Consider the following 14,564-nt stretch of genomic DNA (forward strand, 5'->3'; position numbering starts at 1 on the left):
AGTCCATGCAACTCTGTAGAAGCGATCCACCCTGTCAACCATCCCGCCCCAACACTCACCAAATACTCACCAGTACTTCGTAATTAATGTCTTTTTCTCATCCACACATCCATTTAGCAGTTTTCGCTAGGAACTTACGTGATAGTACCTGAGTACCTACCTAGGTACAGCGTACACTTCTTTTTTCCCTTCCCCCCTCTGTAATTTATGAAATTGTTATTCTACAGTACTTTCTTATTACAATTTTGTGCGCTTTGTCTCTCTTCTTCTGTACTCTATTCAAGTATCTCAAATTTGACAATTATTATACTAATACTAGTCTTCTAGGTAGTAATTGCATTGATGAAGTTACTGTGCCCCACCATTTATGGTACGGTTCCAAGCTGGGGTGAGTTTCATGTCCCTTACCATTTTACCGTTCCTATTATTCTAGTTCTTCCTCGCCGACAAAATTTCCGTATCAATGATCAAATTCTAAACAGAGGGACATTAGAGCATGCTCTCTCTGTAGCATCTCCTTGCTCTTCTTCCTACTTTGGCTTTTACCTTTTTCTTTTTGTTTTCAACTCTTGTTAACTTCAATCATTTCACTTCAAGGTTGTTGACTTCTTTAAACAAATTACTAGTTATTAATTGAGAGTCTCATTCCTCCTCTGTCGGTGGTCGTCGACGTCGGTTTCTTGAAGCAATTGCTCGCAGAGCAACGACCGTATTACGAAGTCATTTTACCTTATTGATCAGTGCTTCCGGCACTTGGTGATCTCCTTCCGCCGATACCTTTCACCTCTTCATCGTAGTTGATACCTACTTGACCAGTCATGCGGCCCGAAATCGAACAAGAACTCGCCCACACCTTGCTGGTTGAGCTTCTGGCTTACCAATTTGCATCCCCGGTGCGATGGATTGAAACTCAGGATGTCATTCTTGCAGAAAAGCGAACAGAGCGGATTGTGGAGATCGGTCCTGCCGACACCTTGGGCGGAATGGCAAGGAGGACGCTCGCGTCGAAGTATGAAGCATATGACGCTGCCACTTCAGTGCAGCGGCAAATTCTCTGCTACAACAAGGATGCGAAAGAAATTTACTACGACGTGGATCCTGTCGAAGAAGAAGCAGAGGCTCCAGCTGCCTCGCCTGCAGCATCAGCCCCTACTGCCCCAGCAGCAGCAGCAGCTCCAGCTTCTACCGCAGTTGCTCCCCCTCCCAGCGCCGGACCAGCAGCAGCAGTCGACGACATCCCGGTCACGGCGGTCGATGTCCTCAGGACACTAGTCGCACAAAAGCTGAAAAAGGGCTTATCCGACGTTCCTCTCAGCAAAGCTATCAAAGATCTGGTTGGAGGTACGTTTCCCAATTCTCTCGTTCTACACTCGTGGTGCAACTGAATTTGGGACTCATCATCTTTTTTTCACTATTGAACAGGCAAGTCCACGTTACAGAATGAGATACTGGGAGACTTGGGTAAGGAGTTTGGGTCCACACCGGAGAAGCCTGAGGACACACCCTTGGATGAATTGGGTGCCTCGATGCAGGCGACATTCAATGGCCAATTGGGCAAGCAGTCCTCGTCTCTCATTGCTCGTTTAGTCTCGTCCAAAATGCCCGGAGGTTTCAACATTACCGCTGTTCGGAAGTATCTGGAAACGAGGTGGGGCCTGGGTCCCGGCAGGCAGGATGGCGTCCTCCTGCTTGCCCTCACAATGGAGCCCCCTTCTCGAATTGGATCGGAGCCGGATGCGAAGGCATACCTCGACGATGTTACCAACAAATATGCCGCCAATGCAGGAATCAATCTCTCTGCTCCTGCGGCTGGCAGCGACAGTGGGTCCGGTGCTGGTGGCATGCTCATGGACCCAGCCGCCATCGATGCTTTGACAAAAGACCAACGGGCACTGTTCAAGCAGCAACTGGAGATCATTGCGCGCTACTTGAAGATGGACCTGCGTGCGGGCCAGAAGGCATTTATCACTTCCCAAGAAACTCAAAATGCGCTGCAAGCACAGCTTGATCTCTGGCAAGCAGAGCATGGTGACGTGTATGCGTCTGGTATCGAGCCAGCTTTCGATTCACTAAAGGCTCGTGTCTATGATTCGTCTTGGAACTGGGCTCGTCAAGATGCCTTGAGCATGTATTACGACATTATCTTTGGAAGACTCAAGGTTGTCGACCGTGAAATCGTCAGCCAGTGTATCCGCATCATGAATCGCTCCAATCCTCTCCTACTTGACTTTATGCAGTATCACATCGACAATTGTCCTACTGAGCGCGGTGAAACGTATCAGCTCGCGAAGGAGCTGGGAGAACAACTCATCGAGAATTGCAAGGACGTTCTCGGAGTCGCCCCCGTTTATAAGGACGTTGCGATCCCCACCGGGCCCCAGACAACAATCGACGCCCGAGGCAATATTGCGTATAAGGAGGTTCCTCGTGTGAGCGCCCGGAAATTGGAGCATTACGTCAAGCAGATGGCTGAGGGCGGTCCCATCTCTGAATACAGCAACCGGACCAAAGTGCAGAATGACCTCAAGAGTGTCTACAAGCTGATTCGTAAGCAACATCGCATGTCCAAGTCCTCCCAGCTTCAATTCAATGCGCTTTACAAGGAAGTCATTCGCGCTCTGAGCATGAACGAGAACCAAATCATGCCACAGGAGAACGGCCAGGCCAAGAAAGCAGGTCGGAATGGTCTCAAGCGCAATGGCAGCCCTAGAGCTGGTAAGGTCGAAACTATACCTTTCCTGCACCTCAAGAAGAAGCACGAGCACGGGTGGGAATACAACAAGAAGCTCACGGGTATCTACTTGGATGTGCTCGAGTCCGCTGCTCGGTCGGGTTTGACCTTCCAGGGCAAGAATGTCCTGATGACCGGTGCTGGTGCTGGCTCTATTGGAGCTGAGGTTCTGCAAGGTCTGATTAGCGGTGGCGCCAAGGTGATTGTAACAACAAGCCGATTCTCTCGGGAAGTCACCGAATACTACCAAGCCATGTACGCTCGTTATGGTGCGCGTGGTTCTCAGCTCGTGGTGGTGCCATTCAACCAAGGCAGCAAGCAGGATGTGGAAGCTTTGGTTGACTATATCTACGATACAAAGAAGGGTCTTGGCTGGGACCTGGACTTTGTCGTGCCGTTCGCCGCGATTCCGGAGAATGGCCGGGAGATCGACTCTATCGATTCCAAATCTGAACTCGCCCATCGCATCATGCTGACCAATCTTCTGCGACTCCTGGGTTGCATCAAGACCCAGAAACAGACTCATGGCTTTGAGACCCGACCGGCACAGGTCATCCTTCCCTTGTCTCCAAACCACGGCACATTTGGGAACGACGGTTTGTACTCTGAGTCCAAACTTGCTCTGGAGACTCTCTTCAATCGCTGGTACTCGGAGAATTGGAGTAACTACCTCACCATTTGCGGTGCCGTCATTGGATGGACTCGTGGCACAGGCTTGATGAGTGGCAACAACATGGTCGCTGAAGGTGTGGAGAAACTCGGCGTCCGCACTTTCTCGCAGCAAGAAATGGCATTCAATTTGCTCGGTCTGATGGCACCTGCAGTCGTCAACCTCTGTCAGCTCGACCCGGTCTGGGCTGACCTCAACGGTGGCCTTCAATTTATCCCCGACCTGAAGGGTCTCATGACCAAGCTCCGGACAGACATTATGGAAACAAGCGATGTTCGCCAAGCGGTTATCAAGGAAACTGCAATTGAAAACAAGGTTGTCAATGGTGAGGAAAGCGAACTTCTATACAAGAAGGTGATCGCAGAGCCTCGTGCGAACATCAAGTTCCAATTCCCCACTTTGCCAGATTGGGAGCAAGAAGTGAAGCCCTTGAACGAGAGTCTCAAGGGCATGGTCAACCTGGACAAAGTTGTCGTCGTTACCGGTTTCGCTGAAGTTGGTCCCTGGGGTAACTCCCGTACCCGTTGGGAAATGGAGGCTTACGGCAAATTCTCGCTTGAGGGCTGCGTCGAGATGGCTTGGATCATGGGCCTCATCAAGCACCACAACGGCCCACTGAAGGGCAAGGCCTACTCTGGTTGGGTCGACGCGAAGACTGGTGAGCCAGTTGATGATAAGGATGTCAAGGCCAAGTACGAGAAGCACATTCTGGAGCATTCAGGCATTCGACTCATCGAGCCAGAACTCTTCAAAGGCTACGACCCCAAGAAGAAGCAGCTTCTTCAGGAGATCGTCATTCAGGAAGATCTTGAGCCTTTTGAAGCTTCGAAAGAGACTGCGGAGGAGTTCAAGCGCGAGCATGGCGAGAAGGTTGAAATCTTTGAGCTTCCGGAGTCCGGAGAATTCACGGTCCGCCTCAAGAAGGGAGCGACCCTTCTCATTCCTAAAGCTTTGCAGTTCGATCGCCTTGTTGCTGGCCAGATCCCCACTGGCTGGGATGCGAAGAGATATGGTATTCCCGATGATATCATTGAGCAGGTTGATCCTGTAACCCTGTTTGTACTTGTTTGCACAGCCGAAGCTATGTTGTCGGCCGGTGTCACTGATCCCTATGAGTTCTACAAATATGTGCACCTGTCTGAAGTTGGAAACTGCATTGGTTCAGGCATTGGTGGCACCCATGCTTTACGAGGAATGTACAAGGATCGATACCTGGACAAGCCTCTCCAGAAGGACATTCTGCAGGAGTCTTTCATCAACACAATGAGCGCCTGGGTTAACATGTTGCTCCTTTCCTCTACCGGACCAATCAAGACCCCTGTGGGTGCGTGCGCCACAGCTGTGGAGTCTGTTGACATCGGATACGAAACGATTGTTGAAGGCAAGGCCCGGGTTTGCTTTGTTGGCGGTTTTGATGATTTCCAAGAGGAAGGTTCATACGAATTTGCCAACATGAAAGCCACCAGCAATGCAGAGGATGAGTTTGCTCATGGCCGTACCCCGCAAGAAATGTCCCGACCCACAACTACGACACGTGCCGGTTTCATGGAGTCGCAGGGCTGCGGTATGCAGCTCATCATGAGTGCCCAACTTGCCCTAGACATGGGAGTGCCTATCTATGGTATCATTGCCCTGACTACGACAGCAACTGACAAGATTGGTCGCTCCGTTCCCGCCCCCGGCCAAGGTGTTCTGACCACTGCGCGCGAAAACCCGGGCAAATTCCCGTCGCCTTTGCTGGATATCAAGTACCGTCGCCGCCAGTTGGATCTGCGTAAGAAGCAGATTAAAGAGTGGCAAGAGTCCGAACTGCTCTATCTTCAAGAAGAGATTGAAGCCATGAAAGCCCAAGGCCTCGCGTCATCGGAGCTGTCCGATTACATGCAAGAACGTGCCGGGCACATTGAACGGGAGGCCGTGCGGCAAGAGAAGGATGCTCAATTCAGCCTGGGCAACAACTTCTGGAAGCAAGATTCTCGTATTGCGCCTCTGCGCGGTGCACTTGCTACCTGGGGTCTCACGGTCGACGATATCGGTGTTGCTTCGTTCCACGGTACTTCTACGGTTGCAAATGACAAGAATGAGTCCGATGTCATCTGCCAGCAGATGAAACATCTGGGCCGTAAGAAGGGAAATGCCGTGCTTGGTATATTCCAGAAGTACCTTACTGGTCACCCCAAGGGTGCTGCGGGTGCATGGATGTTCAATGGTTGCCTGCAGGTTCTGGACAGCGGTCTGGTACCTGGCAATCGCAATGCAGACAATGTGGACAAGGTCATGGAGAAGTTCGATTACATTGTTTATCCCAGCCGTAGCATCCAAACGGACGGAATTAAAGCGTTCTCGGTCACCTCTTTCGGTTTCGGTCAGAAGGGTGCTCAGGTTATCGGTATTCACCCCAAGTACCTCTACGCCACCCTGGATCGCTCTCAGTTCGAGGCATACAAGGTGAAGGTTGAGTCACGCCAAAAGAAGGCGTATCGCTTCTTCCATAATGGCCTGATCAACAACAGCATCTTTGTTGCTAAGAACAAGGCGCCCTATGAAGATGACATCCAGAGCAACGTTTTCCTCAACCCTGACTACCGAGTGACCGTCGATAAGAAGACATCCGAGTTGAAGTTCCCCTCCTCGCCTCCAAAGGTCAGTGACAAGGATGCTGAGAGCACCAGACAGGTGGTTGAGTCGCTCGCGAAGGCTCATGCCGAAGAGAACTCCAGGATAGGGGTAGATGTGGAGAGCATCGATGCTGTCAACATTGAAAATGAAACCTTCATTGAGAGGAACTTCACGGCTAGTGAGCAAGAGTACTGTCGCAAGGCACCATCGCCGCAGTCATCATTCGCTGGCCGATGGAGCGCCAAGGAGGCAGTTTTCAAGTCGTTGGGCGTATGCAGCAAGGGCGCCGGTGCACCTCTGAAAGATATCGAAATCTTGAGTGATGCGAGCGGAGCCCCTGTGGTCAACGTAAGTTTATCCCATTCTCACAACCCCAGGTTCTTAGTCCACCACTAACATTTTCCTAGCTCCACGGCGCCGCAGCCGACGCTGCCAAGCAAGCTGGTGTTAAACAAGTGAGCGTCAGTATCAGTCACAGTGATTCTCAGGCTGTCGCGGTGGCAGTCTCTAAGATTTAATGTTTGCAGGAAATACGGGGATATAGTTGATCGTGTTGATGTATAGAGTATACTTTTTTATGTTATGGAATATCACGTAATTAGATTCTTTCAAGTGACTGGTTTCAGCGATTTAAAATCCGGTCCTTTTCCTTCATAGGTAGAAAGAGGTCCAGAATTCATTCCTTCAGTAGTTGGTTTGACCTGTGCTCCGTGCATACTGACTGCTTTGCTTCATGCTCTCGGCCACACAGTTCATAAAGATAAAACCCACATGATACGTGTACAAGGAAGACCTAAAATCCTGATGACGATTCCCATCCGCTGATAATGCGAAGCTTCAACATGTTTTCTTTTACTTTTCCAAGTGCTTCTCTGCAGTCGTTACATTCCCCGCATGATCAATTACGTGTGTGAGACTGTGATTCTCGACATCATGTACGCCACTCAGCGCATGAATACTTGAACACCCTTCTCATGTCTTAGTCTTCTGGTAGAGGCGATCTCCTTCTGATCGAAAGCCTGGATGTACGTTTCCGAAAGTAAAATCACTGAGCTAACCGCAGAACGTTCAGACCACGACCAATTGGGTTCCATGGTAGCAGACTCCCAGAAGTACATCGGCTTAAATGGGCGCCGACAATCTTCACATATATGTACGCCGGGCGACATGTTATTTAGCATTATGACGAGGATGATATGGTGCGTTGGCAAATATGTTTTCATACTCATGCTATAGTACAGTAAAAGTCCTCGATACAGACAGGATTGGTATTCGTTAATCATCCAGACGCCCGGTTGAGAGGGCCCCAATTAGCCCGAGGATTGATCTGATACCGGACAAGCCGTTTCTTGGAATGAGATGCTTCTTTGCCCAAGGCTTCATCAAAGATGACCTCTAACGTGCTCAGATCTTGCTTAATGGCAGGTGCTGTCTGTGAGCGCTGGGGCCCTTCGACCTGATTCTTTTCCGTATGTTGCTCGCGCAGCTCCGCGCCTTGGGTGCCCGGAGAGTGTCTATGGCCAGAGCGGTAGAGCGCAGCTTCGACTTTCGTCACTAGGTCAGTAATATCCTTTCCGCTTTCAGCCGCAGACACGATCTCTTTCCTCAATATATCGAGGGAGTCCTCTCCTTTATCTTTTCGAGGATTTTCTCGACTCTTCGCCATGATCGCCGCTCCAGGAGTGCCAGGGCGGATTGCTCCTTCTTTGACAGGGGCTTTCTGTCTCACCCACTCTCTCATGATTTCCCAAATGACTTCCCAGGGTGCATCTGTACGAATGGTATTTGGCTTTGCATGACTGCGCGTTGATCGATAGCCCAGGGAACGAAGGGCTCCGCGAAACGCATCAGCTGATATAGTCGATGTGTGTAGTACTTTTGCCAGAGAACTGAGAGTGAAATAGAACGGAAACGGATCCCGAACGGCCGGATCCGATCGAGGAATAATGGCCGAAAATTCGCGGGAAGTGGAGATTTCCGTGACCTTCTCGTCAGCCGCAAGGGTACCGGTCGGGGCAGAACTTGAGATTGTGTCCAGGTCCAAATCCTCTTCAAGAGCCGTGGTTAACATGCCCTCAATCCGCTCGACGGTATGGTAAATATCTCTATCAACATCGGGGAGCATGTCAAGAATCCTCTGGATGAAGTGAGGGTTATGAAGTGGCCCAGCCCACATCGGGCCACCCACATGAGTTTTGAAGCCGCAGTGTTCACAATGTGTGCCCGCAGTAGGTCCTTGAGCGAACCCATAGTGATAGAAAGGATTCCCTTTCTTGTCCAATCTCTGCTTCGTCTGTGTCAGAGGCTGCGTTGCCCATGCCCCGCAACCAGAGTCGCAGTTGAAAACTAACATTGTGTTACCCGAGGCAAACTTGACCTCTGCCGGCGATCGATGAACGCGAACAAAAACACGTGCATAGAAGTCGATGGACAAGGAGAGAAGCGGTTCGATTGCAAGCCCATATTTCGCGGCCGACGTCGCCAGTCCGTGTAGTATAAGGCGCAGTCCACCTTCGTGAGAATGCGATCCTTTGATGGGGACACCTCCGTATAAGGCATATGCCTTTTCTGGGTAACCGTTGGATGCCCATACGCCCGCATCGGTGCAAGTGACACAGAGAAGACCTCCGTCTTTGACACCTTGAACAGCAGCATCCATAAACGGAGCCGCGGTACCGTAAGGATCTAGGTCAATGACATCAAACTTGCCTGCGTGAGTTTCGCTGCTCTGTGTGCTTGGTTGGTTTAACAGGCTGTACATGTACGCACGTGCATCTCCAAGATTGGGTCGAATGAGCTTTCCAAGACCATTGTATTCGATGTTCGTCTTCATCCTTTGAATCGCAGAGCTTGAGAGATCATTCGCAACCACGCAGGTAGTGAAGGGAATTTCTGAGGCATAGCGTAGAGCCCGGAGACCCGTAGCGGAGAGCGCGTCCAAGATTGTGAAGGACGGAGTATGCTGATCAGAAGTTGAAACAGAAGCACCGAGGTTCCCATTCGCCGCAGACGATTGCTCGATATCTCCGTGAGCTTTTTCCTTGTCATATTCGTCTTCCCTCTTGCGCTTTTTCCCCCTGCCGGAGCCATTCCGTTTCCTCTCGGCTTTCAGCTTCTTGAGGGCCAGAACATGCTCACCATAGGCTTTGATCGCCAAAACACTGAGATCCCGGTTGAATTGCTGGATGGGATTGTAGAAGACAGATTGCAACTGGTCTTCAGGTTTGAGGTCCTTTTTCGTCCCCTTGGAAGCTGCAGCCTGGGTGGGCGGGTTCAGAATGTATGCTTGACCTTCTTTCACAGCCTGGTATTCCTGCCCGTCATGCTGCACCAGTCGACTGGCACAATCGGCTGCTGTTGGACCCTCCATGAGTGAAGATAAGGGGTAATAAAATCGGGGGGAGACTATGCCTGAGCGACGGTGGGGCACTGCATATATCATCGAGGGATGCGGAAAGCCAAGGAAATCAGGTCTTCTGTTTCCAAAGATAGATCGGAATATTGTCAGGCGTTGGTACCTTCTAAGTGAATTCATCCACATCGGCTTCCGGCTGGCAAGAGTTGAATCAGGGCCATTGACAAGCTTGAGCTCCGCAGGCTTGTTGCGGGGAGCAGAATACAACAGAAAAAAAAAAAGGTCAAGAAAAGGTACAACGCACGGACCCGACAACCATCAGCATAACCATATCATTTCAACAATGAACGACATCTAGTGACATCTTTTAAGTATTATCTGCTTGTCAGTACGGAGGGTTTAACTCTATCATATAGTCTGTAGGATCGACTATTGCGGCAGTAGATGTACTGCAATGCATATGTCGACATATTATTGATTATATTTCCTACTACTGTACACACCTTCTGAGAGCAATCGCTCCCAGACTCTGTCAATTATACATAATGAAACTAGGTCATAACCAGGCTTCAATGACGGGCACTCGGTCATACATACCATCCCAGCTGCTCGCTTCCCAACCGGATCCTCGTCCTCCAAGTCCGATAATTCCAAGCGCGCCTGCAAGCCAAACAGATGCGCCTACCACTGCAATGCCATTGACAATCCACCAGATCTTTCTCTGCTTCTTGATTCGTTGCTCACTGTCTGCATGACCTAGGTACCCTTCAAGTGAGCCCTTTTTGTGTCTTCGTTCCTTCCTGGCTGTGGTGACTCTCCATCCCATCCAATTTGCCCACCCTCCAACGACATGCCATACTCCAACAGCGACAAATATCAAGTAGTAAATGTTCCAGAAAACCGGGCTTCGCGCAAATCCATGCGCAACATACCCAAGGCCGACTCCTGAGCTTCCACCGTCGACCATCAGCGGCACGACCCGGTTGACAAGAACATGAGCACCGAGCAACGGGACAAGTATATAGCCTAAGCGCGCTTGCAGGGTCATACGGGGCCAAAAATTGAGTGAGTACCGTTGAGACCTTGTCTCGGCGCCGTAAAGTCGTGCCCTACGAGAAGAACGGATGTTCCGTAGGACGATCCCGGAAGCAACATGGGCCAGGATGGGAACGGTAAGGATGGCGTGCTCAAGAGTTGGAGACTGGTACAAAGGTCTTGTGAGGAGGAGATAGTTTTCAGCGGCAGGCACGGAGCGGGTCATCAGAGGAATAAGCGAGGTATTGGCAAAGTGTAACGTGAAGAATAAAGTTGGCGGGTATGTAGAATATCTCTGAATGGCGGACACTGCAGGTTTACTTATTAGCTTACACTTGATCAACAGATGAACCGAAGCGTTTTCTCTTCCAACATACACCAAGCATCCCAGTTATGCCCGCGGAGGCCCAGTGTGGGAATAGACAATCCGCCATGTGCTGGAGCGTCTTGGGCCTTATGGAAGTAGTCGCCGCTTTCGATATCACCAAACTCTTCATGGACTGGAGAGGGATCTAATTCCTGCATGGAAATCAAGGATCGTGTATCAACATCATCGACCTTCGGCAACGACAGATCTTGGGGCGGCATTGTATATCACGAACGAAATATCTCTCTGCTAAAACTAGGAAGGAAAAAAAAAAAGAAATGATGATGAATCAAATGAATAGTACAATGAATATTAAAAGATCCATAAGTTCATCGCACCATCACTATCATGAGAAAGCCTGGAAAGCCTTAGCCAGCACTGGAAATGACCCTCTTTAGTATGTTGTTGTATCTCCTACGAATGTCCTGTGCCTTGCTTTTTTTGGTTATGCAGTCAGACTGCACTATGATTGGCTTGTCACTTTTTTCACCGCTCAACCTGAACCAACCTTAGGTACTAGGTAAATATCGACGGTACCTATTTACTACTTATGCCTGCCAGGGAATTGACAAATGATCAATACTCAAGATAGATACCTCAAGGTCTATTCTGATATTTACAGCTGCAGAGGATATCCCCAGTGCATGAATCAGTAAAGCTACCTCGCAGGCTGAGTACGGCGGTGAGATGTATTATTCTGTCGGCAGAATAAAGTAATGATAAGATACGGTAGGCGTCGATGAGTTCCAATACCAACATATACCAGTTACTGAATCAACCGGTTGATCGTCTGCTATTCATCTCCTCCCGTAAAACTCGTCAAGTATATCTTCGCAATACCCTTTGATCTTTGACCTGGCCTGTTATATGAGTTCAGACAGCCATGGCACCGGTATGCTTCCTGAAATGCGTCTCCTCTGAACGGTGGTCGACTTTCGACCTTGATATCCTGTCATCCTCCTTGCCATTTTGGAAACTTTCAATGTGACGTTACTGATTTCTCATTGCTTCTATCTTGTCTGTACTAGCGAGGGTTCACAAATCCTACTCCAAAGGTAAATCATGGTTTGAAATCCAATGGCTGTTCAAAGCCTATTGAGAAACCGCTAAAAAAACCCTTTTGCGCACAATTTCAGACCGAATCAGCCCGCTCTGCTTTGAGCTCCTTCACATGTACCCTTTGCAATAAATCTTACTCGCGCCATCCAGAATATGAAGCTCATATCTCTTCATACGATCACCAACATCGCAAGCGCCTACAAGATCTGAAACAATTGTCGCGAGATCCTCATGCTGCTGAAAAGGCAAGAAGGGCCGAGAGAAAGGCAGATGCAGAGGCGGGACTGAGAGTTATCGGGATGACCCCTGGAGCAGGAGCCGGGGGGCCGTTGGGCACCAGTGGGGGAGGAGGGTTCAAGAAAGGAGGTTTCAAGAGCTCCTTTACCACGGTCAAAGGACCAGTATCTGCTACTGTGTCTACGAGGAAGAATGTCCTAGGGGATGACGATGACGCCGATGAAGCGGCGGAAGCGGGTGAATTGAGCGAATTTGCTAGGACCAAACCCGGACAGAATACGGACGCTCAACCCGACAATGCAGAGAGCGATACTGACGAGGAGTACACAAGCGGCGGTATGGGGGCCAGTTACTATGATCCCCGAAAACCTACCGACTGCTCGTCACGGTGCCCGGGGTTTCAGCATGAGCTTACCATAGCATGAATGATGTTGCGTTGCCACCGATTCGCCATAAAGTAGATGCTATGGGCGCTGCATATGATTATGCTAGCATAAATTTCGGAGTTACGGGTTTCGTTCGTCTGAGTGGGTATTTTTATTATTCATGTACATAGTTACAATCTCGAGGCAGCATTGCTGGCCATGACATCTTCGCGCTTCAACCTGAGTTGAATGCAAATTCTGTAAACATAGATAATACTTTAGCCTTCCTATCCTTCTTGGTTGCCAAATTCTTTTGTTACTGCTCAAAGTCCTGTGGATCGAGTGGATGATACAGAAAAGAAGATGGACAAACGCTGAGAAATTGAATTGAAGTCGATTCTCTAGTGTAGTTGTACAGTTTCGTATATGGTTAATTTCGACTAAGAACAATGAAAAGGCTTGCAATAGAAAATGGTACTAGACGCATGATTTTGATCCCTTCGAAATCTTGAAACACCTCCACTTTATCGCATAAAGCCAATTCACAGTCGTAGAAGCTTGGCAGCCTGGCCAACGATAGTATCCTCTTGAGGGAAGCTCATCTGCTCAAGACCGGCAGCGTAAGGTGTAGGCACCTCAGCGCCGGTCACACGAACAGCAGGAGCAGTGAGGTAGTCAAAACCATACTCCATGGACAAGGCGAGGATTTCGGACCCGACACCGAACATGGGGAAGCCGGATTCGACGCACATCAGGCGGCCGGTCTTCTTGAGCGACTGAATGATTGTCTCAACATCGAGCGGCTTAACGGACCGAAGGTTAATGACTTCAGCTTCGACCCCATATTTCTGCTTCAGCTCAGCGGCAGCGTTGAGCGACTGTCCAACGCAGCGGGAGAGAGAAACAATGGTCAGATCCTTTCCGGGACGCTCGATCTTGGCCTTTCCAAGAGGAAGAACGAAGTCATCCTTCTGAGCAGCCTCGCTCATGGGGAATGCTTGACCATACAAAAGCCTAAGTAGATGTCAGCTCAATTCCGGCGATGTCAAGCGATTCTGGTAGCACATACTCATTTTCAAGGACAACGACAGGGTTGGGGTCACGGATAGCGGCCTTCATCAGACCCTTGGCGTCCTCAGCGCTCCATGGAGCGACAACCTTCAATCCAGGAATGCTGCCGTACCAGGCGGAGTAGTCTTGGGAGTGCTGAGCGGCGACACCAGCAGCGAACCCGTTGGGTCCACGGAAAGTAATGTTGCAAGGCTGAATACCTCCAGACATGTAATGTGTCTTGGCGGCGGAGTTGATGATTTGATCAATGGCCTGCATAGCAAAGTTGAAGGTCATGAACTCGCACTGTAGATACGAAGCAACCATCAGTCTTCGAGGTCTACCCATCAATGGGTAAAATTTTGACTCACGATAGGATGCAGTCCAGCGAGAGCGGCGCCAACAGCCAAACCACAAAAGCCTGCCTCTGTGATGGGAGTATCAATAACCCTCTTGGGACCAAAGCGGTCCAATAGACCTCTCGTCACTTTGTATCTGTGGTGATGAGAACAAGGTCAGAAAAGAAGAATCCCAGTATAGCACGTCATTGCGATTGAGATATGGAGCAAAAGCAAGCAGTTAAGAGAAGGTAAACCCATACGCTCCATTGTATTGCGCAACCTCCTCACCCAGGATAAATGTCTTTGGGTTACTCTCCAGCTCCTCCGCAAGGGCCTCGTTCAATGCGTCTCTGACAGTAACTTCCTTAGTACCGCTTTCCGTCGCATATCCCCGAGCGCGTAGGATCGAGGGCGCACAGGCGGACTTCTGGAAAGTAGAGCGGAAAGGTGTAGCGGAAAGTCGAGATGAAAGCAGGCGAGCTGCTGGGCGGAAAAGTCGGGGGGCAGCCATTGCCGTTTCAAAGAGTGTAATTCCAGGAGTGAAAAGAAGATATGACTTCAGACAGGTTCTCCTGCGGATGAAGATGATGATTTGAAGGAGACTCGCGGGAAGAAATCAGCCCCAGTACCTCCTAACTCCGTTTCGGACCTGGCCGTCGATAAGTTTTTCGGTTTTGGTGAGAGCTTCGAGACTGTTGGGCTAGCGATGACTAAGCGCCGCCCTCACCGGCACCT

At 49.9% G+C, this 14,564-nt stretch overlaps 5 protein-coding genes across 5 annotated transcripts; 2 read left to right on the forward strand and 3 right to left on the reverse strand.

Annotated features, from left to right (window-relative positions):
- Positions 1-818: 818 nt before the first annotated feature.
- CDV56_103022 (trifunctional fatty acid synthase subunit FAS2) lies at positions 819-6,538 on the forward strand (the record flags this gene model as incomplete). The annotated part of the gene is made up of 3 exons (XM_026756641.1): positions 819-1,341; positions 1,423-6,368; positions 6,428-6,538. 3 exons carry the CDS (start codon positions 819-821, stop codon positions 6,536-6,538), a joined length of 5,580 nt encoding a protein of 1,859 aa, XP_026617072.1.
- Positions 6,539-7,299: 761 nt separating this feature from the next.
- Positions 7,300-9,390, reverse strand: CDV56_103718 (tRNA (guanine26-N2)-dimethyltransferase; the record flags this gene model as incomplete). Its single annotated transcript, XM_026757337.1, has 1 exon — positions 7,300-9,390. The coding sequence occupies one exon, from the start codon at positions 9,388-9,390 to the stop codon at positions 7,300-7,302; it is 2,091 nt and encodes a 696-aa protein (XP_026617073.1).
- A 541-nt stretch (positions 9,391-9,931) lies between these two features.
- Positions 9,932-10,998, reverse strand: CDV56_103981 (MCP1 family protein; the record flags this gene model as incomplete). Its single annotated transcript, XM_026757600.1, has 2 exons — positions 9,932-10,719; positions 10,788-10,998. The coding sequence occupies 2 exons, from the start codon at positions 10,996-10,998 to the stop codon at positions 9,932-9,934; spliced, it is 999 nt and encodes a 332-aa protein (XP_026617074.1).
- A 1,137-nt stretch (positions 10,999-12,135) lies between these two features.
- On the forward strand, positions 12,136-12,498 carry CDV56_104212 (putative C2H2 finger domain protein; the record flags this gene model as incomplete). The annotated part of the gene is made up of 1 exon (XM_026757831.1): positions 12,136-12,498. One exon carries the CDS (start codon positions 12,136-12,138, stop codon positions 12,496-12,498), a length of 363 nt encoding a protein of 120 aa, XP_026617075.1.
- Positions 12,499-12,980: 482 nt separating this feature from the next.
- PDB1 (pyruvate dehydrogenase (acetyl-transferring) subunit E1 beta) lies at positions 12,981-14,340 on the reverse strand (the record flags this gene model as incomplete). Its single annotated transcript, XM_026757898.1, has 4 exons — positions 12,981-13,452; positions 13,508-13,794; positions 13,860-13,983; positions 14,090-14,340. 4 exons carry the CDS (start codon positions 14,338-14,340, stop codon positions 12,981-12,983), a joined length of 1,134 nt encoding a protein of 377 aa, XP_026617076.1.
- Positions 14,341-14,564: the final 224 nt, after the last annotated feature.

This window comes from Aspergillus thermomutatus, assembly GCF_002237265.1.
Source record: "Aspergillus thermomutatus strain HMR AF 39 chromosome Unknown NODE_29, whole genome shotgun sequence".
NCBI lineage: Eukaryota > Fungi > Ascomycota > Eurotiomycetes > Eurotiales > Aspergillaceae > Aspergillus > Aspergillus thermomutatus.